The sequence below is a fragment of the Camelina sativa genome, chromosome 3 (assembly GCF_000633955.1).
Source record: "Camelina sativa cultivar DH55 chromosome 3, Cs, whole genome shotgun sequence".
In the NCBI taxonomy this organism is placed as follows: Eukaryota; Viridiplantae; Streptophyta; class Magnoliopsida; order Brassicales; family Brassicaceae; genus Camelina; species Camelina sativa.
The window spans coordinates 17,642,326-17,666,631 of NC_025687.1; the positions used below are offsets into that span (position 1 = coordinate 17,642,326).

The 24,306-nt window shown below is 33.9% G+C and overlaps 2 protein-coding genes across 2 annotated transcripts; both read left to right on the forward strand.

The window, feature by feature from the left end:
- Positions 9,003-13,669, forward strand: LOC104779087 (homeobox-leucine zipper protein HDG10-like). Its single transcript, XM_010503479.1, has 10 exons — positions 9,003-9,116; positions 9,224-9,341; positions 9,518-9,709; positions 11,143-11,565; positions 11,693-11,791; positions 11,881-12,090; positions 12,264-12,444; positions 12,661-12,926; positions 13,006-13,095; positions 13,265-13,669. Exons 1-10 carry the CDS (start codon positions 9,043-9,045, stop codon positions 13,625-13,627), a joined length of 2,016 nt encoding a protein of 671 aa, XP_010501781.1. The 5' UTR covers positions 9,003-9,042; the 3' UTR covers positions 13,628-13,669.
- Positions 19,297-20,837, forward strand: LOC104777437 (transcription factor MYB39-like). The gene is made up of 3 exons (XM_010501702.1): positions 19,297-19,450; positions 19,543-19,672; positions 19,765-20,837. Exons 1-3 carry the CDS (start codon positions 19,318-19,320, stop codon positions 20,582-20,584), a joined length of 1,083 nt encoding a protein of 360 aa, XP_010500004.1. The 5' UTR covers positions 19,297-19,317; the 3' UTR covers positions 20,585-20,837.

Here is a 24,306-nt window from a genome sequence, read left to right on the forward strand (position 1 = left end):
TCCAGATGAACCATATGCCCAAGATAACGTCATAAAGCTCCACTGAGCTGATTAGCAAATCCGCAGGCCAAGACTCTCACGCAATCTGAATATCAATACCCCTCGTTCGACCAATGACCCTCAGAAACTTGCCTCCAGCAACTCTGACAACTCCTGCATGCTTTCCGGGATCTCCTACGATACCCCCGCTCTCTGCACACTCCGGGGTAATGAAGCTATGAGTAGCTCCAGAGTCAAACATAACATGGAATAATATAAAATCTGAACTTACTAAGAATTCACAACGACAAAGTACCAGAAATTATACATGTGATCGCTTCGACACTGGTTCCACCAGTCTCTGCAGTCGTGTAAACTTGTGGCGCCTGCTCAATCCGTGCCACCTGCTGCCCTCCCGTCTGCACTTGCTGCAACACTGCCACTGCTACCGGCTGCAACTTGGGATAATAGGGCCGGATGTGCCATGGCTCCCTGCAATGATAACACACACGATCTGCTGCCGTCTAAGCATCCCTCTTGGGACAACTAGCAACCTTGTGATCCTTGCCTCCACACCCGAAGCAACTCGGACCAACCGGCCTCTGTGTAGCCTCCCATCCCCTCAATGTTCTCTGCGCAGGCTTGCCGTCCTTGCTAGAACCTCCCTGATGTTGTGCTTTGCTATGCTGGACTGGTGGGTTAGCCGCCACTGACTATGCCCGAATATCCTCCTCAATCCCTGCTGTAGTCTCAACCAGCTCCGCACGCGTAGCGTAACTCTGCCCTCTACAGTGAACCCTCAAGTCATCACGTAGGACCCTCAAAAACCTCCTGATCTTAGCCTCCTCAGACTCCATATCCCGAACCCCATACCTCATAAGTCGACGGAACTCTAAGTCAAGCTCTCGCACTGACCGAGTTCCCTGAGCTAGCTGAAGGAACTGCACCTCCAACCTATCCATGCCTCTCTAGGGAAATACTTGCGGTTGAACTCCAAGACGAAGTCAGACCAAGTCAACTCCCTCTGCACTCTCCTGGCTGCCACATAACTCCACAACAACTGAGCATCACCAGTCAAATGGAGGACCCCAATGTCCAACCAAAACTCCTCAGGACATCTCAGAGTATGGAAGTTACGTCCCGCACTCGTCCTCCACGCCTCCGTATCGGTAGGATCTGTACCTCCCAAAAACTGCTCGGTACGAATACGACCCATCTCTGTCAGCATGCTGATATAACGAGAATGGACCTTCACATCCGCAGCCACTGGCTGCCCCTCCTCCGCCACCACTGGTGGCACAACCTGAGCCTGAGCCGGTGCCACTAGCGGCAACCGCGCTATCAACTATGCCAGCAAACCCACTGGGACACCCGCACCTGGGGCCCTAACATCACCAGCTACTGGAGCATCAACACCGCCCCCTCCGGCCACACTCACGGAATCCCCCTAGACACCCTGCGACTCGCCGACACCCTCTGGTCCACGGTCTCACTAATCACTGGGACTCTGCCCCTACCACGACCACGTCCGCGTCCACAACCACGTCTGCGTCCTCGACCACGACCACGACCAGCGACAACATCCTCTCTAACCATCTTCACTACCATAAACTCACCGTGGAATCACACTGTAGGCTCGAAGAGGATGTTCTAGGACTCCATGCCACACACAATTGACTAACTCACAGAATCAATCAAGACATGCAATCCCAACATCAACAATAGAAACCTAGTGAACCCAAACCTAGAACCGTAAGGGCTCTGATACCAAACTGAAACGACCTGACCCGTTTTTTTTTTAATAAATAATAATAATAAATACACTACAGATAATGGTCTCATACCAACTAGCCACCTAACCACTAACTTAACCAACAGCGGAAATAACAGATACCAATACCAATAAATAATCCAATCATAATCCAATAACCGATATTAATTCCAAATCATAAACCAATGATCCAAACAACATAAACAAGAGAACCAGCAATCCTAAACAACATTCTAGGACCAAACTCTAGCAACCTAACATAAGCCAGACAACCAAGCGAAGCACTAGAACATCCTCCTCTTCATTTCCTTGATTCCACGATCACACTTTGCCTTTACCTGCACCACAAACGCAAATTGCAATGCATAAGTATTTTATAAACACTCAGTAAGGCAATCCTCCCATCTACTGGGTTATACACACAAGCAATAGAGTCATCTCTAACCATCAATAAACAATCAACAATCCACAATAACAAACCAGGACTCAGCATCGATTGACATCAACATGCATCGACCTACACCAGTTGGAGGTTGCGTCGACCGACGCAAGATCTGCATCGACCGATGCTCCCATTGCATCGACCGACGCATGCTTGACATAGCATGAAAACCCTAGATTTTACGCATCGTCCTCGCCTCTGCATCAACCGACGCACAATGTGCATTGACCGATGCAATGCCGAGCATCGTTTTTCCCCCGAAGCTTCTCGCTGGATTTTTGTTCCTATAGCCACAAAACACAATCCCAAGCCACAAGAAAGCTTCCAATCGTCCCAAATACCAATCTAACAAGCCTAACAACACAAAACAAGCAACTCAGAGATTTCTCCAGCTTAGATAAGCCATGGTCATACACTTACCTTTGCCAAGAAGTTTCTGAACCTTAAACAATCAAGAACACGCTCCTAGGAAGCTCCTACAACGTCCTAAGCCTCAGATCTCACCAGAAAAGCCACCAATCCACATAAAATCTCCAAGAACACCAAGAACACTCTTTCACTCTTTTCTCTCTCTCAAAAGCAGCCGAAACAACTAATGAGACAAAAGAAACGACTTAAGGGTTTTTCGCCTTTTCCTTTGCCAGAAACGCAGCGTTTCACTTAAAGTCGTCCGCAGAAACAACCTTGCATCGACCGATGCACATAGTGCATCGACCGATGCAATCCCTAAACCAGGATTTCGGTTCGCGGTCAATTGGTGACAACTTGTCCTGTGGGAAGGTTGTTAAAGGGTGGGGACCAGGGTTCGAGGAATGTCTGGCACACCAATAACCTACTGGTGGATTGGGATATCCACAGGTTAAGATTGATGCCCTGCAGGGCCAGGTTGAAGTCCGTTTGGGCGGCTAACGGTGGGCTAGTGGAGTCAACGGACGGTCCGTTGGGGCAGCTAGCGGTGGGCTAGTGGGGTTCGCGGGACGAGTTCTCATATAAAAATCGATTTTTATGTGACAACCCGTCTGTAGACCCCACTAGCCTCACTGATAACTTGCCCCCATAGACTGGCCCTGTAGGGCATGGATCCCAGATCAATTGGTGACAATTTGTCTATGGGAAGGTTGTTAAAGGGTGAAAGACCAGGGTTCGAGGAACGTCTGATGCACCCATAACCTACTGGTGGATTTGGATATCCACAGTGATGGGTTAGGATAGCCTATGGGGGCAAGCTAGCACTGAGGCTATTGGGGTCCACAGACGGGTTGTCACACTGGACTATATACAAAAGCAATAAGATCCCAAAGCATAAGCAACAAAATACAAGCAAGTCACAATCAAACTAAACCACAAAAACACACATAACAACCGTGTGTTGGGAACCGGTGTCGACCGACACACGCCTTGTAGCGACCTATGCATCTCCCCCTGCATCGAATGATTCACACCTTGCATCGACTAATGCAACACCATTGCGTCGGCCGATGCACTCCTTGCATCGACCGATGCAACCTCCAAATCCCAAACTGCATCGACTGATGCACACTTTGCATCGACCGATGCAGCGCACCAATTACTCGCGTACCAACGTGACTGCGTCGATCGTTGCTATCATGGCATCGGTCGATGTAGTTGTCCTAGTGCTGAAACCAGAAGCTGTCTTTGATCGCAACTCGTCCTCCAACACCACCAATCGTCCAAGAACATCACCACAACAAAAACATGCAATAGAAAACACAAAAATCACAGGAAACAAGGAATCAATCCACCAAATAACAGAGAAATACAGAAAACTAAGAGATCTCATGCTCAGATAAGCCATGGTCATGCACTCACCTTTAACACGAAGATTTTGACTCTAGAAGCATGAAATCAACACCACAGCAAGCCTCAACTTGTCCTCAAACTTGGATCTCCACTTCCACGAACAGATCTCTCGAGAAACAACACCAAAACTCCCGAAAAAGACTTTGGAAGAACTCTCCTTCTCTCAAACATTTTAGAGCAACAAGAACGGCCAAAACTCACCCTAGGCGTCGGGTTCTCTTTAAATACTCAAGCCTTAGGTTTTCATCAACTAAACCGCGTCGAACCGGAAAAAATAGAACTAATCCTGGCGTCGATCGATGAACAAACCGAATTTTCCAGTTCACGGACGTTACAATATTAAACATAAATTGTCACTAAAACACAACCATCAAAATGAAAACTTATAATAGAAAATATTGAAGCAAAAAGACGCAAATTTGCAAAAAATATTGTTTTAACTATTATAAATATAAGATATTTTATGAAAAATTATGGTAAAGAGGTACAACCATTATAACAATTACTAATATTTATATTACTAGTAAAAAACTATTATGACAAAGTGATCCTAACTAATAATATTAAACTAATGGTTGTAGTGAATAAATGTAATTTTCTAATAAATAATTAAACTAGTAAAATATATTTAATAATGAGTGAAAATATATCAACGAAAAATAAAAATAAATATACACAACTTTCAAAAAGAATATAAACTTTAAATATTAAAATAGTTTGTTTTTTTTTTAATGAAAGTTATGATAAATAGATGCAACTTTAAGCTATATATTAAGTTGTATTAAATTTCTATATTTCTATAATAATGTCTAAAATTTTAGTTAGATTATATAATAACCTTACATATTGGATATTAATATTCGAGATTTAATATAAAACGGAAAATTTGTTTGAACGAACAATGATTTATTAGTTATTGATGAAAAGACAAATATAAAGTGAGTTCAAAAGACATGACTATTTAAATAGACAGATTTGTTAGAATGAAAAGTTATGATGACAAAATATAAATAAAATATTGTAATAATACAACTTTATGATAAACATTTACAACTGTATGAATTTTTCAAAAAAAACATCGAAAAACAATTTGTTTTATGAAAATGTAGCATGAAAGATCGCAACTATTGTTTGCATTTATTCAAATTGTTATTGTTATATAACTTTATTTTGATAGCTGATATCGTTAGTAATAACTAATAAGTGATAACCTTATTATTTAATAAGCTTCTCTTAATAAAAACAGAAGCTTTGAGTACCTGATGACATATTATTAATAAACTATCACTTAGTAATTAATCATTACTAACAATATCAGCTATCAAAATAAAGTCTATATTAGTGGTAATCATTTTCATCTCTTTGTTGGATTTATTCTTAAATTGTAAAATCGCATTTACTATTTCGTTTAAAATTGTATTGTGGATAATTTATCAAACTTAAGTTTTACTCTAATCGCTATTTTATTATTTTAAAGATAATTAATTGAATATGGTTAATTGAGAAGAATTTAATAGTTTATGCGAAATGATGAAGTTTATAGCTAGTCATTTTAAACAATTTCACATATATTAAGAAAACAATCAAATTTTTTGTTTTATCCCTCATTAATACAGTATTTCATTTGATATAAGTAATTAATAAGCTAAAAATTAGAGGTAAAACTGAAAATTTGATCTATAAAATTGCATCGTAAATACAAAATGACAAGTAACAAAAAACAAAAATTTAAGTCTAGAATGACAAGTAAAAATTAAAGGAGAGAGTAGTAAATAGAGCAGATTCTGAAAATATATAATTATTTTAGTTGAACGCGTATAGTAAAGAGAGATTGCTATATGCAGCCTTTTTTTTTGTTTTGTTGTTTCAGATGGATCTATAAATAACTAAAATTATTAAATAATTTAATTTTGATATAAGTTTCACTGTTTCTCCTATAATTGAGACCAATGAAGAATGATTCTAGCAATCAATCATCTAGTATGTTTACTTCATATATTTGAGATTAATATAAACCAAAGAAATTTAAAACTAATTGAGCATCCACATAGTGAAAACACTTGAGACATGACCTCATCCTAAACCCTTTGAATGTTCTGTAATGCGGACCATCTATTAAGGGCAGCCATATAATGACCAATATTTCGTAAATCGGTGAATTCTGGTTGCTCACATCTCAGACATTTTGTTTTAATTAATTAAGAGGTTCTAGACCGAAAACCCATATATCCCCACAAGTCGAAGACTAGAACATGTTATATAGTCTCGTCGCAAGAACCACTCAAACCGACAATTTCTAGACTTTTGCTAAAGATTTTTATCAGTTGAGTTATTGACTCTTAGTCAAATCTTTAACATTACATGTTGTAAAATAACATATCACGATTTTTTTGTAGACAGGAAATCACAAAACATATACTACTAAATTTTCGTTAAACATATCAGTAAATAATTTTTTTCCTTTATTTTGATCATAATTATTATTTAATCCATACGTGAAAGTTATATATTTCCATACATATCAAAATATAATATGTGAAGATTTGTTTGTTGTCGATATATCTATTGGTTAGTGACATAATTTTTTATAAGAAATCTTAAAAATAGTCATAATATATATAGTTTTTTCTAGGAGTTATCGTAATATTATAAACCAGTTTATTCAAGATTGTAACATCTGTGAACCAAATTGGGAATTTTTGGGAGTGGGTGTCGATCGAAACCAAGAGGAGTGTCGATCCACACCATCAATTTGGTTCGACTGGGTTGGTTGTATACGTCGTTTTGGTTCGTTTTGGTTTAAGAAAACCTTATAATCCGAGTATTTAATGGAAAATCGACCTAGGGTCGTGAGTTTTGGTTGTGAGTCGCCGTTCTAGAGAGAAACAAGAGGGAGAGAGGTGTTCTTGTGAGTTTGGAGGCTTTCGGAGAGATCTTTGACTTGTTTGGCGAGATTTGTTGCTGTGTAGTGGAGATCTTGTGATAGGAGCAAAGGAGAAGGCTTCTAAAGGTTGGATTCGTCGTTGTGGGTCAGAACTTTCTGCAAAAGAGGTGAGTGCAGGACCATGACTGATTTAAGCCTGAGATTTTTTATGTTTTGCTTGATTATGTGTTGTTTGTGGTGTTGGTCTTGCTTGTGTTGGTTGTGTTTTGGTTCTCATAGGTTCCTAAAGCTTTTGGGTGAGTTTGGGACGGATTGGAGAAGGTTGAAAACGGAGAGTTGATGATCGGTTTCGAGCAGAACATGTCTGCGGGGTCGGTGTCGATCGACACCAGGTGGGTGTCGGTCGACACCAACTTGTTTTGTTGGTGGTTTTGTTTCTGGTTTGTTGAGTTGTTTGTGTTGCTTAACATTTGAATCTCGGTTGCTTGTATGTATAACCCAGTAGATGGGAGGATTACCTCACTGAGTGTTTATTATATACTCATGCATCTCAATTTGTGTTTGCGGTGCAGGTAAAGGTAAAGTGTGAACATGAAATCAAGGCGATGAGGAGAGGATGATCTAGGGTCTCGTTGTGTGATGTTGGTTATGTATGGTTATGTTGTTGGAACCTTGGTTAGAGTCATGTTAGGTTGTTGGATAGAATGGTTAGGAATGTTATGGTATTAATGATATATTGGTTTGGTATTATTGGAATGTTTCCGCTGTGCATAATGTCTATTGCTGGTTTAAGGATGAATTGTGGTTTGGGTTGGTTTAATTAAGTAGTATGGGATGCTTAATTATAGATTGTATTTATTATTAAAAAAACGAGTCGGGTTGTTTCAGAGATAATAATGACTTAACATACTATATATATTTTTTTTGGACGAAAAAAAACATACTATTTTTTTACCGACGAATAATTTAGAAGGATAATTGAATGTTTTTTTTTGGTTTAGAATATTTGATTATTTTGGCCTTTGCTAAGTTAATTTTTTATATAGAAAATTAAGTGATATTAAATTTTAGAATTTTCATACTAGTATTAGTATAAAAAAATGTTATTTTGCTCAACAATTTTGTTAGAAACCTTATAAGAAATAAGAATAACACATCATCATCCTTTTTATAATGTTATTCACGTCGACAGAAACCGACATAAAACCAAAGTCATACTATGCGACTAATAATTTGCTTCTCAATTAGGTTGGATTTTCCTCTTCAACATCCGACGGCTTAATTGAGTAATTTGAGTAACAACAAATCATATTTGTAAATACATATTTTAATAATATGATGAGATGATCAAGAGAATCAAACAAAGATGAGAAGAAGAATATGGAGAAAACTTTATTATCATTAATATCTTTTCAGTCCTCTGCAATTAGGCTATGTCCACCATTACTGAAGGATCATCTTGCTTAATGGAACTAATTCCTTTTGGTATTTAATTTCTGAGGAATACTGAGGAAGTGACACATTAATTTAGGCAAATGACTTATCAAGTAATTTACAAAAATTTTGTTATTCAACAGAATCAATAGATGTTCAAATGTAGTATCTTTGATTATTATTCTTACTATATTTTTGATATAAAATGTTTATCATATTTTGGATTTATAACCATGTATTTCATATGATTTCTATTTATAAATATCGATAGTCATAAATCTAAAATATAATATAGAACAATTCTCCCATTACTGATATTTAATAGTAAATATAATGCATAAATTACCTTTTGAAATAACACCCCAGAAAGTTGAAAATCTATAGTAAGATTTTGTCCATAAATGGTTTTGTATTNTTTTTTTTTTTTTTTTTTTTTTTTTTTTTTTGAAGCTTTCCCTACTAGTTCCATTTATTAATTAAATTTCAAGGCAAGAAAATAAATATTCAAAACGATGACCAAAACAAGAATCTTATATACATTATTTTCCTAAAACATTTTCCCATTAGATTTATATTATTATATATAAGCAACTTTTAACTTTTAAGTTGTTCATATCTTCAAGTTATTCATATCTCTTGGTATTAGTGGGTAACAAAAAAATGGTTTCTAGCCGTGATGACACTTCAATATATGAACGGAGAACTTCTTCTATGGACACCAACGACAATCAGGAGAGGAGCAATCACCAACACCACTCCAATCATCAAATCCATAGGCTGGAAGAGTAAGATCTTTATTTAATTTAATTAATTAATATTTATTATTATTTTACCTGGCTTCTTGAATCATACATTAATGGTTTAATTAATATATAATTTTGATTGATTTAAGGTACTTTAATGAATGTCCGCATCCAGACAATTTGCAGAGAGGTCGGTTGGCGGAAGAGCTGAATTTGGAACCAAAACAAATCAAATTTTGGTTTCAAAACAAAAGAACCCAAGTTAAGGTATTCGTCTTACCTATGCATGTTTTGTTTTTGTACTATATAGTTTCCTATATATAATACAAAGTGATTTAATTTAAACTAAACCAATGAATGGTGATTGGCTTTGTCATTGTTATTTTTCATATGTTGTTGTTGAGATGTGTGTATACAACATGAGAGTGATTTATGTTTTGTAGATTCGAAATGAAAAAGCAGAGAACGCAGAGCTTAGAATAGATAACCTGAAAATGAAATGTGAAAACGAAGCAATGGAAGAGGCCCTGAAGACTGTGGTTTGCCCTCCATGTGGTGGTCGTCACCCTGGGAGAGAAGAGCAATTACGTTATATCCAAAAATTGCGTGCAGAGAATGCTTTTCTCGAAAAAGAGGTACGTGTTAATGTAAATACTTATCCAACACAAATTTATTTTGATTAGTATTCGTTTTAATCAGCTCATAGCTAGTATGACGCTAAATAGAACTTTAACTTTTTTTACCGGTGATTTTTTTTTTTGAAATAAATTATCGAAGTATGTAAGTACTAGGATTTATCCCGTGTTACACCACGGGTCTATTCGTTTTCATAAATCATTTAAATAGGTTAGTATACTAAATATAATTAGTTTTTTTAAGTTAGTTAATATAAATATTAGAATATTATATATAACATGTTGTATTTGCAAAATTTACCCTATAGTAAATTTCTTTGTTTTGTAATATCGATGCACTTTTATATATTTTATTTTGGTGTTTTTACAATAATTAACAGTACTTATTAATAAAATTATATGGATTGACTTTAAAAGAACAATAAATATTTGTACTTTCAAAAATACAATGAACTATGCTTAAATCAAATTTGTATTACTACCATGGTTTTATGCATTGTCTTAAACCATGGTCAAAAATACAATGAAATATGATTACAATCAAATTTATGGTGATTAATAGTGTTTAAGACGATGGTTTTTTTGAAAAATCATTTAAAAAAAAAGATTATTGCATAATAATATTTGTTATTTGTTATTTTGGAAAATAATTATTTGTTTAGAGAATTTTTATTAGTTTAGTTGTTAGGTTGTTTCCAAAAATAGGAAAGTTAGAGATTTGTGAGAAAGGAATATACCAAATCTCATACAAATCGTTGGTTTTGTAATATTTTGTTTTTATTTTTCATTTTTTAAAATACAATGGCATAGCTGTAAATAGGTATGAACTTAAGGATTTATTTCATAATTGTTTCCAAAAATGTATATATAGATATATAGATTAGTTTTAGCCAGCTCATATAGAACCTTAATTTCTAATGCTAATTAATTTAATTTTTCTAGTGATCGATGATTTTTTTTTTGGAATAAATAGTCGAATTATGTATTAAATAATTCGAACTTTTGAATTTGATTATGCGCTTATATGAAGGAGAGAATATGATCTATTACTTTGCACAAAATAGTTTAGAAAATATGTAATCTTCTTATTGCATCATATAATATCAAATCAAGTATTAAAATTATTTTTGATTTCTCACAACTTATATAATTAAAAATACTAAGGAAATAATTATGTTAAATATATACATTAAATTGAATATTCAGGGTGTTAACATTTTTAAGCAAACATTTTTTTTCCTTTTATTAATTTTTACAATAGGTAATTAAGTAATTAAATTATATGTCATACAAATTTGACAATAAAGTTTAGAACTTGAACATTTCATTGACTTCCAATATGAAAAGTTTATTTTACAGTGACTCTATGAGAATATTTTTAACAAAAAATTGTCTCGAAAAAATAAAATCACTAATATTTTTGTTAATATCAGCGTGAAAGACTCTCAAGTTACGTAAGCCAGCACAGAGGTCACTCAGTACCTCGCTTTGATGGTCCATCAACCTCCAATAATCGTCCTGCTTCATATGGAACCTCTTCCAACACCCCACCACCTAAGCCGCAAAATTCGGTACTGTTGCAGCATTTGCAACCGCTATCTCAACCGGAGAAAATTGTAATGTTTGAAATGGCGGCAAAAGCGGTGGCAGAGGTTATGAGTCTCATTAAAATGGAAGAATCAATGTGGATTAAATCGTCTATTGATGGTAGGCTCGTCATTGATCCAGGGAACTATGAGAAAATATCTACTAAGATTAACCATTTTAAGAGCACAAGTGTTCGTCCTGAGTCTTCTAAGGAAGTGGTGGAGGTTCAAATGGATGTAACAAACTTGGTCGACATGTTCTTTGATACAGTGCGTAATTATGCCATTTTATTCGAAGCTAACATCATCAAATGAATTATCAAGTTTCTTTTTACATTTTTCATGAAAAAAACTAAAATCTTCTTACGTTTTTAATCACAATAAATATATATTGCAGGAGAAATGGGCGAGGCTTTTCCCAACAATTGTGAACGAAGCTAAAACGCTTCACGTGTTGGATTCCATCGACCATGGAAGACAAACTTTCTCAAAAGTGGTACGAATCTTAAAATAATTTAATTTTTGTTTTAACGTTTAGACTTACTACATCAACATTTGGTGAAACTGGATGATAAATAAAAATAGATATACGAGCAAGAACACATATTGTCGCCCTTGGTGCCACCTAGACAGTTTATAATCCTAAGAAGTTGCCAACAAATAGAAGAAGATCTCTGGTTGATAGCTGACGTTTCCTGTCATCTCCCAAACGTTGAGTTGGATTTTACGGCTCAGCTTTGCACTAAACGTCCCTCCGGTGTTCTCATACAAGCCTTGCCCCATGGTCGCTCTAAGGTCTCTCTCTTTCCTCTTTGATACATTTTAAATCGTTTACAACACATAAGACACTTATGTTTTAATTTTTAATTATTTTTTTCTCAATTACTTTTTCACTTATTTTTCTCTCGATTTTTTTTTTTTTTAATTTACCATTCTTAAACCCAAAAAATAACAAAGAATATGGGCAGGTGACGTGGATAGAGCATGTGGAAGTGAATGATAATGTGCGGCCACATAGGCTTTACAAAGATCTCTTATACAGCGGCTTAGGCTACGGAGCTCGACGTTGGACTGTTACTCTTGAGAGGATGTGTGAGAGGCTGTCTCTCTACTCCATGTCTGACTTCCCATCCACTGACCACGCCGGAGGTACTTACACTATTGCTATGTATATATATCTACTCCATGTCTGACTTCCCAGCCACTGGCATAAACAGAATTGATCAGCATTTTTTTAATATACTTGGTTGATTATTCGTACAACAAATAAGTAACATGAAATGTGTTATATGTGCGGATCCCATATTGACCACAAGTGCTAGTTTTTACTATTTATTAAAAAAAAGTTTTCATTTCTTATTGTAGTAGTGAAAACAATAGAAGGCAGAAGGAGCGTAATGAATTTGGGAGAAAGAATGTTGAAGAACTTTGCATGGATAATGAAAAGGTCTGACAAACACGATTTCTCGCAACAGTGTGATACTAACAGCGGAGTTAGGATTTCGGTGCGGACAAACATAGAGGCCGGTCAACCGACAGGTCTCATTGTCTGCGCCAGTTCATCTTTATATCTCCCTCTTACTCCTCTCAGAGTGTACGATTTCCTTAGCAACCTGGAGGTTCGTCACCAGGTACGTTAGCTTCCACATGATTTTTTTTTTTCTTGTTGGGTCATTAACAAGAATCTAATAATATTTGAATTTAAAAAAGTGGGACGTTCTCTGCCATGGGAATCCAGCGACTGAGGCTGCTCGTTTTGTCACCGGCTCGGACCAAAAGAACAACGTGACTTTTCTCAAGGTATATTACTCCTACTAAAAGCCTTATGATTTTTACAGGATATAAAATTATAATGTGACATTTTTTTTTCTTTCTTTTAATTCCTTATAACTAGAATTCGTATAGAGATGTTATTTTTCATTATTTCTAGGCCTTGCATTAACTATGATTATTCTTATACATTATGTAGCCGTCAAGTGGAGGGGATAATAGTGAGTTGATGATACTACAAGATGGCTTCATAGATGCATTAGGAGGTATGTTTGTGTACGCTCCAGTGGATCTAAACACAGCATACTCAGCCATTTCAGGCCAAGTTGATCCTTCCAGCATTCCTGTCCTCCCGTCCGGTTTCATCATCTCCCGTGACAGCCGTCCTTCTGTGGGTGAGCTTGACACTGGACGCATGACACTCCTCACCGTGGCTTTCCAAATTCTTGTCTCTGGTTCAAGTCACTCTATAGATCTCAACGTGGAAGATTCTGCCACCACAGTCCATATCTTGATTAGCTCCACCGTTCAAAGGGTCAAAGCAATGCTTAACTGCGAATGATGCATGGTCAGTGTGAGTTTGGTTAAGTGACCACTTTCCAAATCTAAAATCTTTGGTATTTTGTTTTTGTTTTTTTTTTTTGTTTTTTTTTTAACTTGAAATAAGTGAGAAGAGTGTTCTCTGTTTGATCCTCTAAGGAGAGTCGTACTTTTTCGTATTTTTTGTTGGTCGTTATCTTATTACAATAAATTTCTAAAGCAAGGGCCTTAGATAAAACAATGTTTAAGTTGTTGCCTTTTGGCATGTTTAATTTGTTTGTGATATTGTTGTTGGATTGATAAGATGTTATTGCTTAATTAATTTATGATTTCATCTATCATTATTTTTGATATTTCTTTATTTATTTATATATATATATATATATATATATATATATATATAAATACAGAATTGTACATTAATTAATATGACTAATTATTCTGTGAAATATTCATCTAGTTAAACAATAAAGTGTAGCTCTTGAGTTTGTAGGTAATGGAAAATATAGCTACCAACGGAAATGGATATATAGTTAGATAAAGCTTTTATATCTATATCAAAACTATACCAATAGAAATGGATTGTCAACTATTTTACTTGACAGATATGTGGAGGATGTGATATATATGATGATGACGTTGATTATATCCACAAGGGTAAAAGTAAACAAAGGGTTTCTTGTGATACCAAAGATTTGTTGTGACTTGTGAGTCTGTGATTAGGTTAACGATTTGGGACTTAAAGCTCATAATATGAACAATATAAGTCTAACAATTGTTTAACTCCTGAATTATAGTCACTAGAAGGGACAATCTTGGTTCTTAAGCTACCTTCAACTTTATTAATTTAAACAAGTTTTACGGTGTTTACTTCCAAATATAAAACGCCAATGATAAATAACAGAAAATTTGGAAAGAGCAACAAGTAAACGACGCAATTTGATAGTTGAATAATCATTTTATCTTTCTTTTCAAACGCATATATACTAGAGAGACTAGAAATTGACCCTCATGTTGCGTATGTTTAGTGCTTTACATATTGATTTGGTTATTTTGTTTTGTTTTGTTATTCAATTTTTTTATTTTTGTTTTTATTTAGTTGGGGCGTTTTAACACTAATAAAATTCAACTACTATAAGCTTCTAAAATTATTGTTTGAAGACAATATCTTTTGCCTATAACAACAATACTACATCTGAAAAAGTGTATGAATATAGTTAAAGGAAATACATAATGAACTTTATAGTGATATATACAAGAGAGGGTATTTTTGCCAAAGAGTATATATATGATATTTTTGCAAATGCCCTAAAAAACAATGAGAAAGTTAAGAGATATAAAATGTAGAGTTACTTTTTCTTTGTTTTTGTGATAAAGAAAAATTAAAATATGTTAATGAGCAACAAATAGTATTCAAATAATATGTTCTCTTAGAATTATCTAAATTAATTTCTTCATATATTTATATTTAATTGATTCGATATTTCATTGCAATGACGATGGTTTTTAGTTGATCATTAAAAAAATTTCAAAGAACTCTTAAAACAGAAAATTTTAATAAATTTATAGGATATTTGTTTTAAATGACTTAAATAGTTTTCAAGAAATATTGCTAATTTATATATTGTTTCCTTTTAAAATAATTTTCTTTAGCTTATCTTTAAAATATAACTGCGATATTGGCTCTCTTAAGCTAATCTTTATATTTTTGCCAACAAAAAAAAACAAAAACTGTAACATTGTATAAGAATAAGATTAATCATGTGATGTAATATATGAGAAATCTTTCAAAAAAGGCTCTTTTTCCATACCACTTTTCAAAAATGCCTATTTTAATTTTTTTTTATCCAAAATACTTCTAAATATTTGAAATATACTAAAATAAGTGTGTAATCTTATAAAAGGATACACAAACTTGTACATGTAAAAAATCTTATAAATGTCCTATAAATACCGTATAAATACTTTTAAAAATCTTATAAAAAAATTGAAAACCTTTTAAAATAGAGAAAAGTTGCATTTTAGTACATTTTACAAACATAATTGACAAGAGGGGAAGTTGCTTTTTGTGAGATAGAGCAAAGAAACCCTTTAAAGTACCTTGTAAAACCATATAAAAACCATTTAAAACTTTACAAAAACTTGGATCAAATTAGTAGAAGTTATCAAATACCTTCTAAACTTTATAAATTCTTTAGATTTAATCAGGGTTTTCTTCTAAAATGGATAGCTAAAAGAGATCTTATTTTTCAAAAAAGGCACACTTAAAAGGGTAATTCTCAAAAATGCTCAAATATGTAACTATATAGAATATATACTTTATATATGTATATAATGGTGGGGAAAGAAATATTTTTTATACAAGGGATTTATGAAAAACTTGAAAATTTAAATATTCATATATACCTATAAATATATAAAGCTTGAAAATTTATGAATAAAAGTTTTTCATGATATCGTGTACTATACAATTTTAATTTAAATTCCCTCTATTTATATTTATAATCTTCAATAAAGTTGTAAGTCAAAGAAGAGGAGATACATTGAGGACCGAAGGGGGAGATCTTTTGAGTAAGACTTTGGTGAACATAGAGAGCTACAATGTCGTCGCTGAACCTCTTGCCAGTTTTATGTCCTCCCAAAAGTCTTTCTCGATTATTTAATTATATATCTAAAGTTTAATTACAGTAGTCTTTAAATTACATAATGTTTTAGTTGAAAACTTAACTGTACAAGCAATTCAGTTGTTTAGCTGACCCTTGACAAGTACGATTTCTCCATCAACCATTTCTTTTTTTTTTCTTTTACCTTAATCTTTATTTATTAAGGATTACATAGTTAGTATAAGATGTGTAAATATGTGCCCTCCCGGCAGCGAATCGAACCGACGTTCACGAAACTGACATTTTTCGTTACTCATCCGTCTTCTAGTTAAGTTGTAGTAGCCACACGTACGCACAAGGACAGGATAATGTGTATAATATACTATAAATTATATAAATTTCAAGTACTATTCGGAGAAGAAATGTTAAATGTTAAAGAAAATACATGCACGTACGATCAGATCTCATTCAAAATAAAGAATAATTTAACAAAACTTACAACAGTCTCTGACTTAGCTTGTGTAAGACGATATAGCTGAGCTTCTACTTTAACATTTTTTCCACAAGATAAATCTAATTAAAACATATATATGGATTATTTATGTATACTATTTGAAGTACAAATTATGAAAAATTCGGATAAAAACAACAAACATCGAGACAAATGTTTGATGAATATAATTCGCAAGCAACCGCGTGAGGATTGATACATTATATCTTAACTTTTCTTAAACAATACATGAAAAACAAACTGACAAAGATAATATAATGTTGTAATATCAAAGCGTCTGAATTGTCGTTCTTAAGCTTCAAGTGTCACGTTACGTATTTTATTATTTATCGTTTAGAATACATATGTACATTCAATTTCCTAAAGTTTTTGTACATGACCCAGCCCGCATGTCAAAAAATGGCTGATAATATACTTCTTTGATGTGTTATCTTTGGCAAAAAATTTCACTATTGCAATTAGCTGATTAAAAAAAAAATTATAATTTATATTCCAAAAGTATTGTAACGTTGGGAAAAAGAATTTCTTCAAAACTTTGTGACGTAAGATTAAACAAACAAACCGAAGATATGGAAACTAAACAGTATGATAATGCTTGATGTGTCTATTATAGATGGAAGTAGTGCAGGTTTGGAGAGTTTGCTGCACCAACTTGGCTCCTACCAAACACTTCAAGCTTAAGTTGATATCGATCCTTATCTCGAACTATTTAGTGTAACAAAAACACACACGTATTATTTTTTAAAAGAGAGTCACTTGCACACATGTACTTTATTACGGACTTAAATCAGGTTAGTGTCATTGTGTGGCCTGTGTTGTCCCCTGGTTAAACTGGTTTGTAACTTCAAATACTCATTGGATTAACGTTGATCGATCAGCCTAATCGGGTTTATGAAAAAAACATATCTGTTGGAAGTTATTGTATATAAGTTAAATAAATTATTCTATTTTTTTAAAAAAATTATAATTTCTTATCTATATATAAACAACAAAATTCTTTTTTTTTCTTCTCTAAAACATCAATTAATATGATATGGAGTATAAATATATAACAGCCGTATTTTTGTACTTCAATTTAAAGAAAAAAAATCCCATCTTTTAATTTGTAACTTGTCCGTGGACTACACTAAAATTCAAATAATTAAGTTGTGTATTTAGTAAAACCATATATGTAAATATACTACGAACCATCTCCGAAAATCAAATTTTCTTTTACAACCATAAAAGGTTGCTCCCTCGAAAAAAAAATGAAACTCTGAGTATAATGAATTAATCGATCATCCTTCGATGGGAAGTTTTTTTTTTTTTTTTTTTTAATTTGTGCATCTCCATTACATTTGATTCATTTCCAAAAATTGAAAGAATAATACTGAAGTCAGGTGGTGTATATATATTGTTGGTACGTAGAAATGATGGAGTAAGAAGAAGCCATGCATTAGATGACAAATCAATAATCGTCGCCTTGCGTGCATGGGAAAGGTTCCTTTAGTCCAACCACGTAATCCTTTGTGTTTTGGCTTTCACATCTTTGTTGACCAAACTTACCATTATTATTGGACTTTTTTTTGTTTATTTCCCAATAAGTTCACTTTGGTCTTCCCCCATTACCAACTCGTTATTATATTCCGTAAATACATCAATTTTATTTGTCAATTTGGTAATAGTTAATTTTGTCAGATCAATGATTTTTTCTTCTATACAAACAAAGAAGAAACTTCCATAACCAAGATGTATAGTTCCTGAAATAATGGCTCATACCAAACACAAAAAAGTATGACTTTAACGTATTTATAAATGTACCATGAATCTTGCAAATTTTAAAAGCATGTGTTCATCTACACATACATCTACTTTTAAAGTGAACAATTAGAAACTACACAATGCATGTTAGCTCCTCTGGTCTTATTTAAATGATCTGCATACCATAAATAAATATACCTTTTCTAATCCACCTAAGAAGAAGAGTATATATTATTTAGATTTGCTTTACCAAACCCCCAGAAACAACGCATTACTAACCACAAGGGAGACACTTCACGGATATTTTGCAGGAAATGACCACATAAATCTCAGTAACATTTTTCCCTTAATTTAGAATATTTGGACAACTGTCTTCTAACCAGAAATACAAATTCTGTTATATATATAATCCATAACGAGATAGCGAAAAAACATTAAGTGGAATTAGACTTAAGATATTTGGAAATGTCTCCCTTTAAGTTATGAAAACGTACTTATCTAACAGTAGAGAGCTTAAAAAAAATGCATGAGAAATACGTCAGTTCATGGTATGTATTGGCTTCATTGTTAGCTAGAAGCCTAAAAGTAGATTTTTCCGTATCAAAAAGAAACGGCGACATAGATTTTGTCGAAGAAATTAATTAATAGAAAGAATACCAAAATCCCGTAGAAAAAAAAACACTAGTCAAACAAATTATACACTAAAAAGAAAGCCAAGTGTAGCCGAAGAATAATATATCAGTATTATATTCTATCAAATTATCATCAAACTTCCACGAAACTGTATATAAATATCAAGTCGTAACCTCAAGCTTTGGTAGTCTTAGAGAAGAGATAAGGCAACCTAATCAGAGAGAGATGGGGAGGTCGCCTTGCTGCGATGAGAATGGTCTAAAAAAAGGGCCATGGACACCTGAAGAAGATCAAAAGCTTGTTGATTACATTCATAAACATGGCCATGGAAGCTGGAGAGCCCTCCCCAAGCTCGCAGGTTACTTCCTTTCCCTATAGTCTCTTAATTCGATCAATCATTTTCATATAAACTCGCATATATGGTTTTGAAACTTTTTAATTTTCTTGCAGATTTGAATAGGTGTGGAAAGAGTTGTAGACTGAGATGGACAAATTATCTGAGACCAGATATTAAAAGAGGCAAGTTTTCAGCGGAAGAAGAGCAAACAATTCTCCATCTCCATTCCATTCTTGGAAATAAGTTAGTAATTTTTTTTCAACATATATTCATATTTTTCTTAAAATTTTTTTTTTCAACATATAAGTTAGTAATTGTTTTGTTATGATGTCTAGATGGTCTGCTATTGCGACGCATTTGCAAGGACGTACAGATAATGAGATCAAGAACTTTTGGAACACACATCTAAAGAAGAAACTAATCCAAATGGGAATCGATCCCGTGACTCATCAGCCAAGAACCGACCTCTTCGCAAGCTTACCTCAGCTCATAGCCTTAGCAAACTTAAAAGACCTCATTGAACAAACATCACAATTCTCATCCATTCATGCTGAAGCTGCTCAACTAGCCAAGCTACAATATCTCCAATACATGCTTAATTCTCCGGCTGCATTAACCAACAAGAACAATAGCCCCAGTAGTATTCTCGATATCGATCAAAACCATGCCATGGACCTCTTAAACTCCATGGTCTCTTGGAATAAAGATCAAACCCCGGGTTTTGATCCCACTCTTGAACTTGAGGGTAACGATCAAAATCAAGGCTTATTTCCAATTGGTTCTATAAATGATGCTCCAACCACCCAACCACTCCAACAACAAGAATACCATTTAAACAATAGTCATCCTAGTGAGCTACCATCACAAGGTGACCCACTTCTTGATCATGTCCCTTTCGATCTCCAAGCACCTTTGAATAGTGAGGATCACTTTATAGATAATTTGGTCAAACATCCAATTGAACATCATGAGCATGAACATGATGATCCCTCTTCATGGGTTCTCCCTTCTCTTATAGACCACAACCCTAGAAATATCACGCCTTCTCTTCCTCACAACAATCCGGAGGATGCAAGTAGCAGCTCAAGCTTTGAAGGTTGTGACGCTGCGTCGCTTTATTGGCCTGACTTTTGCTTCGACGAAACCCTCATATGAACGATATTTCTTAGTTACTCTTGGTTTAGTGTTTTTTTTTTTTTTTTAAATTTCTGTTATTAGGGCTCTAATCACATATATACCCACACTGTAGTCGAGTCGAGCTACGTTTCGTTTTGGTGTTTTGTAACTAGAAGGTATTCCGTTTATCCTCTATGTTTTGAGTTTAATTTATGTAAATAGACACGAGTCACGACGTATATGCTAGAAGCTATGGGTGTACTAAATCTTAAAATACACTTATTTGTGGTTTTTTGTTTTGTTTTCCCATATATCAACATCAACATTGAGATTGAGAGGGAGAGATGACTAAAACACTAAAGATTTTAGTATGCTATCTAGAATAATAACTAATTAATTAATACTTCTTTTCAATGGGCCATCGAATTTCCTGCGTGGCATGGCTGGTTAGCCAACATATTCTCCTTGTCTTTCAAGATTTTGACTCGAAAGTTAAAATCATTGGTGTATTTGTAAAATTAAATACGTTTAGAAAGTAATACCAAAATGGGAAATTTCATTTTTCTAAGTATAAAATAAAAATTATACTTAGAATAAAAATTATAAAATTGGGTAGACGAGCGGTAAAATAAAAATTATAAAATCTTAATATAAGATTTTTAAAAATTAAACATTTCGATGTATTGTAAAATTAAACTGTTACATGTCATTCTCAAAAACAACACAAAATTAACGTGAAAAATATCCCTCACACCTAATTTGAACATATTTGATAAAATTACACCATTTGATAAAATAATAATATTATACTTTTTTTTGAAATCACATGAAAAATATGGTCTTATAAATATCATAAATAAATAATGATATAAACTATATATATATCCAAAAAAATTAATGAAATATGACTCTATTGTTGTTTGCATATTCTTGAATTTGTATTCTCATTTACAATTTTTCTCATTGTATCAAAAACTTTTTGTGTTGTTTTCTGAAATTGTATTCAAAATTTATGGAGCGTCCAACACGCGATAGTTGATTCTTTATGTGTAATTGGTTCTAGAGATACCGTGATATCTTCTTGGACTTCATCATGAAGTATAGTAACAACAATTTATTCTAAACTCTGAACTTCTAAACATTTATCATTTTCACCTGGATAACCTAGTAAATTATTGATATCTATCATTGATAGTAGGATTTTCACCAGGGTATCAATTCCCTATGCAGTTGTAGTACAAAGGGTTATCAATCCAAATTGTTGTTATGCTAGCAGGTAAGATATGATCAGAAACAAGTCAAGCCAAACAATGATTGGGTTTTATCTAACAATCCTAAATAAGCAAAAGTAAATAAAAGAACAAGAACCACACGACCTAAGCACTTGATGCAAGCATTCGAGTACATGATCGAGTGGGAGTGATCGGGTTAAGAAGAAAAGTATGAACAGCTCGAAGGTATACACGAAGCTGGTGATCGAGTACCAGTCCGGGTAAGAGGTCGAGTTATGAATAAAAACATAAACAATCAAAATGTGAAAGCTTCTAAGGATGGGGTAATCGACTCCTAAGTGTTCCTGACCAATATGGGATGTCCTACATGCCTCAAGCAAATATTCCCTAGACAATGAATCTCTAAAATCTTGTTAAAACACTCTCGTGATAGAAACAATCAGCCTTGATCACTCCCCTACCCAATTCTCGTTGGAGAAACATGACCAAGCAGGCAATAAAAACCGATTCATTATTGTCAATAAACTCCTTACACATCAAATCTCTTAGGCCAAGTGAGTAAATCTCTAGCATTGGTTGATTCAAGCATTTCAACTACATCTCTTGATGGTAAAACACCCTAGATCTAATCTCAACCTCTCGGTATGAAAATAGCATTAAGAACACCGATCTAGAAAGGAATTTATATAACATAAACAATCAAGCTAAGACATCCTAACCGATCAAGAACACATATTTGTCTATCCCATCCCTAGAAACTTTGTTTCACTATTCAGATCTTATGGAAAGAAACACAAAAACACAATTAAACGAAAATTGGATTGTATTGAAAATAGAGTAAAAGTAGTAGAGTATAGAATCGAAAATGCAAAAAGAAATAAAAATGAATCCTAACGAAGTGGAAAAAGTGTTTGAGTCGCTCAATATCTCTCTCAGAATCTCTCGCTCTCTGTTTTGAGTGTCTGCGGCGTGCTAGGGTGGGAGGAAGAAGAGGGGGGTTTATATATGGAAACCCTTTTACCCTAGCAGCTAAGTCCTGCCCGAGGGTTTGCTCGATGCGGTGCACGAGGATGAGGTCGGGTTGCTCCTCGGATAGGTTTTTGGGTTGTTCTTCCTGTCCTTGGATCCTCTTCGATCGGGTTGAGTTTTAGACTATTCTTCTTGCTCCATAGCTCCTTCGGGTACATGCTCAGACTTGACCTTGTTTTCCCCATTTTAGGCTCTAAAGTACCTGTTTTCATCCAAAATGTGCAAATGCAAGAATGCAACACCCTAAATGGCCTAAATGCGGATTCTTACAGTATATGACCTATAAATGCTAAGGTTAGGGTAAATATAATGCAAAATATGGACAAAAATAGATGTCTAAAACATGTAAATTAGAGAGTTATCAGACCCCCAAACTTAAATCTTGCTAGTCCTCGCTCTTGTCCAAACTCACTGGCTGGACAAGAGGGATTTCTACAGTTTCAGAGTTGTGCTTGTTGAGCTCATCACTGGCGAAAAACCTGTTTCTTTCTAACAGTTTGGGAAACAGAACATTGGCCGCTTACTTCAATTTTTCCGTAAGAGAGAATATACTTTTCGACATTATAGATTCTCAGATAAGAAATGACTGTAAGATGGGACAAGTCATGGCTATGGCAAACCTCACAAGAAGGTGTCTGAATCTTATCATAAGGAAGGGACCAACCCTGACTGACGTTTGGTTGCAATTAAAAAGTTTGAGACATGGAGATTTACAAACAGAGGTTGAGGTTCACAATAGCGATAATGATGACACGATTAGTGATCCCTTTCCATTGTAATATATTTGGGTAAAACATATTGTGTAGTTTTGACGTGGCCTCATCTACACATTATGTGTAACACATACAAACATACTTAGGTTGCAAATGGTTGCTTAAAATTGAAAGAGTTGAAAATATAAAGTTGAACAAAATTGAGTTGAATATTATTCAATCCATTCATCTCTAAAATAGTGGTTGAATAAGTTGAACATTTTTTATGTATGATTAGTTTATTTTTTAATTTGTTTAGGTCGAATGAGTTGAATAGTTTTTTTTTTCAACTTCTTCAACCACTTCCAATCAAATGGTGAAAGTTGGTTGAATAAATTTTTTCAACTCCTTCAACCTTTTCAATTGTGAAACCAATTGCACCTTTAATGTTTGTTCTATGATTATAATGACTATGTAATACTTAAATGTTTGGAACTTTACTTCCACATAGTATTTTTATGTATCATTTTCAGATTCAGGAAATTGTTGTTGTTTTCCTGTGACTAATTCCATCTGAATTAACAGTTATATATAGAATCCAGATTTAAAGTAAAATAATACTCCCTCAGTTTCATAATATAAGATGTTTTAGAAGTTTTGTTTTGTTTCATAATATAAGATGTTTTCAACTTTCTAAGCAATTTTGAGATTTTCTTTAATTATTTGTTTATGCAGTATTGTTTATGATTGATTAAACATTTTTAAAGTAGACATTCTTTAATATGCGTGTTTTTAACTAAAACATCTT

What these genes read in the sequence shown, in the direction of transcription:
- LOC104779087 (XM_010503479.1), top strand. Translation starts at nt 9,043, where the DNA reads ATGGACACCAACGACAATCAGGAGAGGAGCAATCACCAACACCACTCC. An exon ending in CAAATCCATAGGCTGGAAGA is followed by an intron (nt 9,117 to 9,223) that starts GTAAGATCTTTA and finishes GATTGATTTAAG; the next exon opens with GTACTTTAATGAATGTCCGC. An exon ending in TCGACATGTTCTTTGATACA is followed by an intron (nt 11,566 to 11,692) that starts GTGCGTAATTAT and finishes TATATATTGCAG; the next exon opens with GAGAAATGGGCGAGGCTTTT.
- LOC104777437 (XM_010501702.1), top strand. Translation starts at nt 19,318, where the DNA reads ATGGGGAGGTCGCCTTGCTGCGATGAGAATGGTCTAAAAAAAGGGCCA. An exon ending in AGCCCTCCCCAAGCTCGCAG is followed by an intron (nt 19,451 to 19,542) that starts GTTACTTCCTTT and finishes ATTTTCTTGCAG; the next exon opens with ATTTGAATAGGTGTGGAAAG. An exon ending in CATTCCATTCTTGGAAATAA is followed by an intron (nt 19,673 to 19,764) that starts GTTAGTAATTTT and finishes TATGATGTCTAG; the next exon opens with ATGGTCTGCTATTGCGACGC.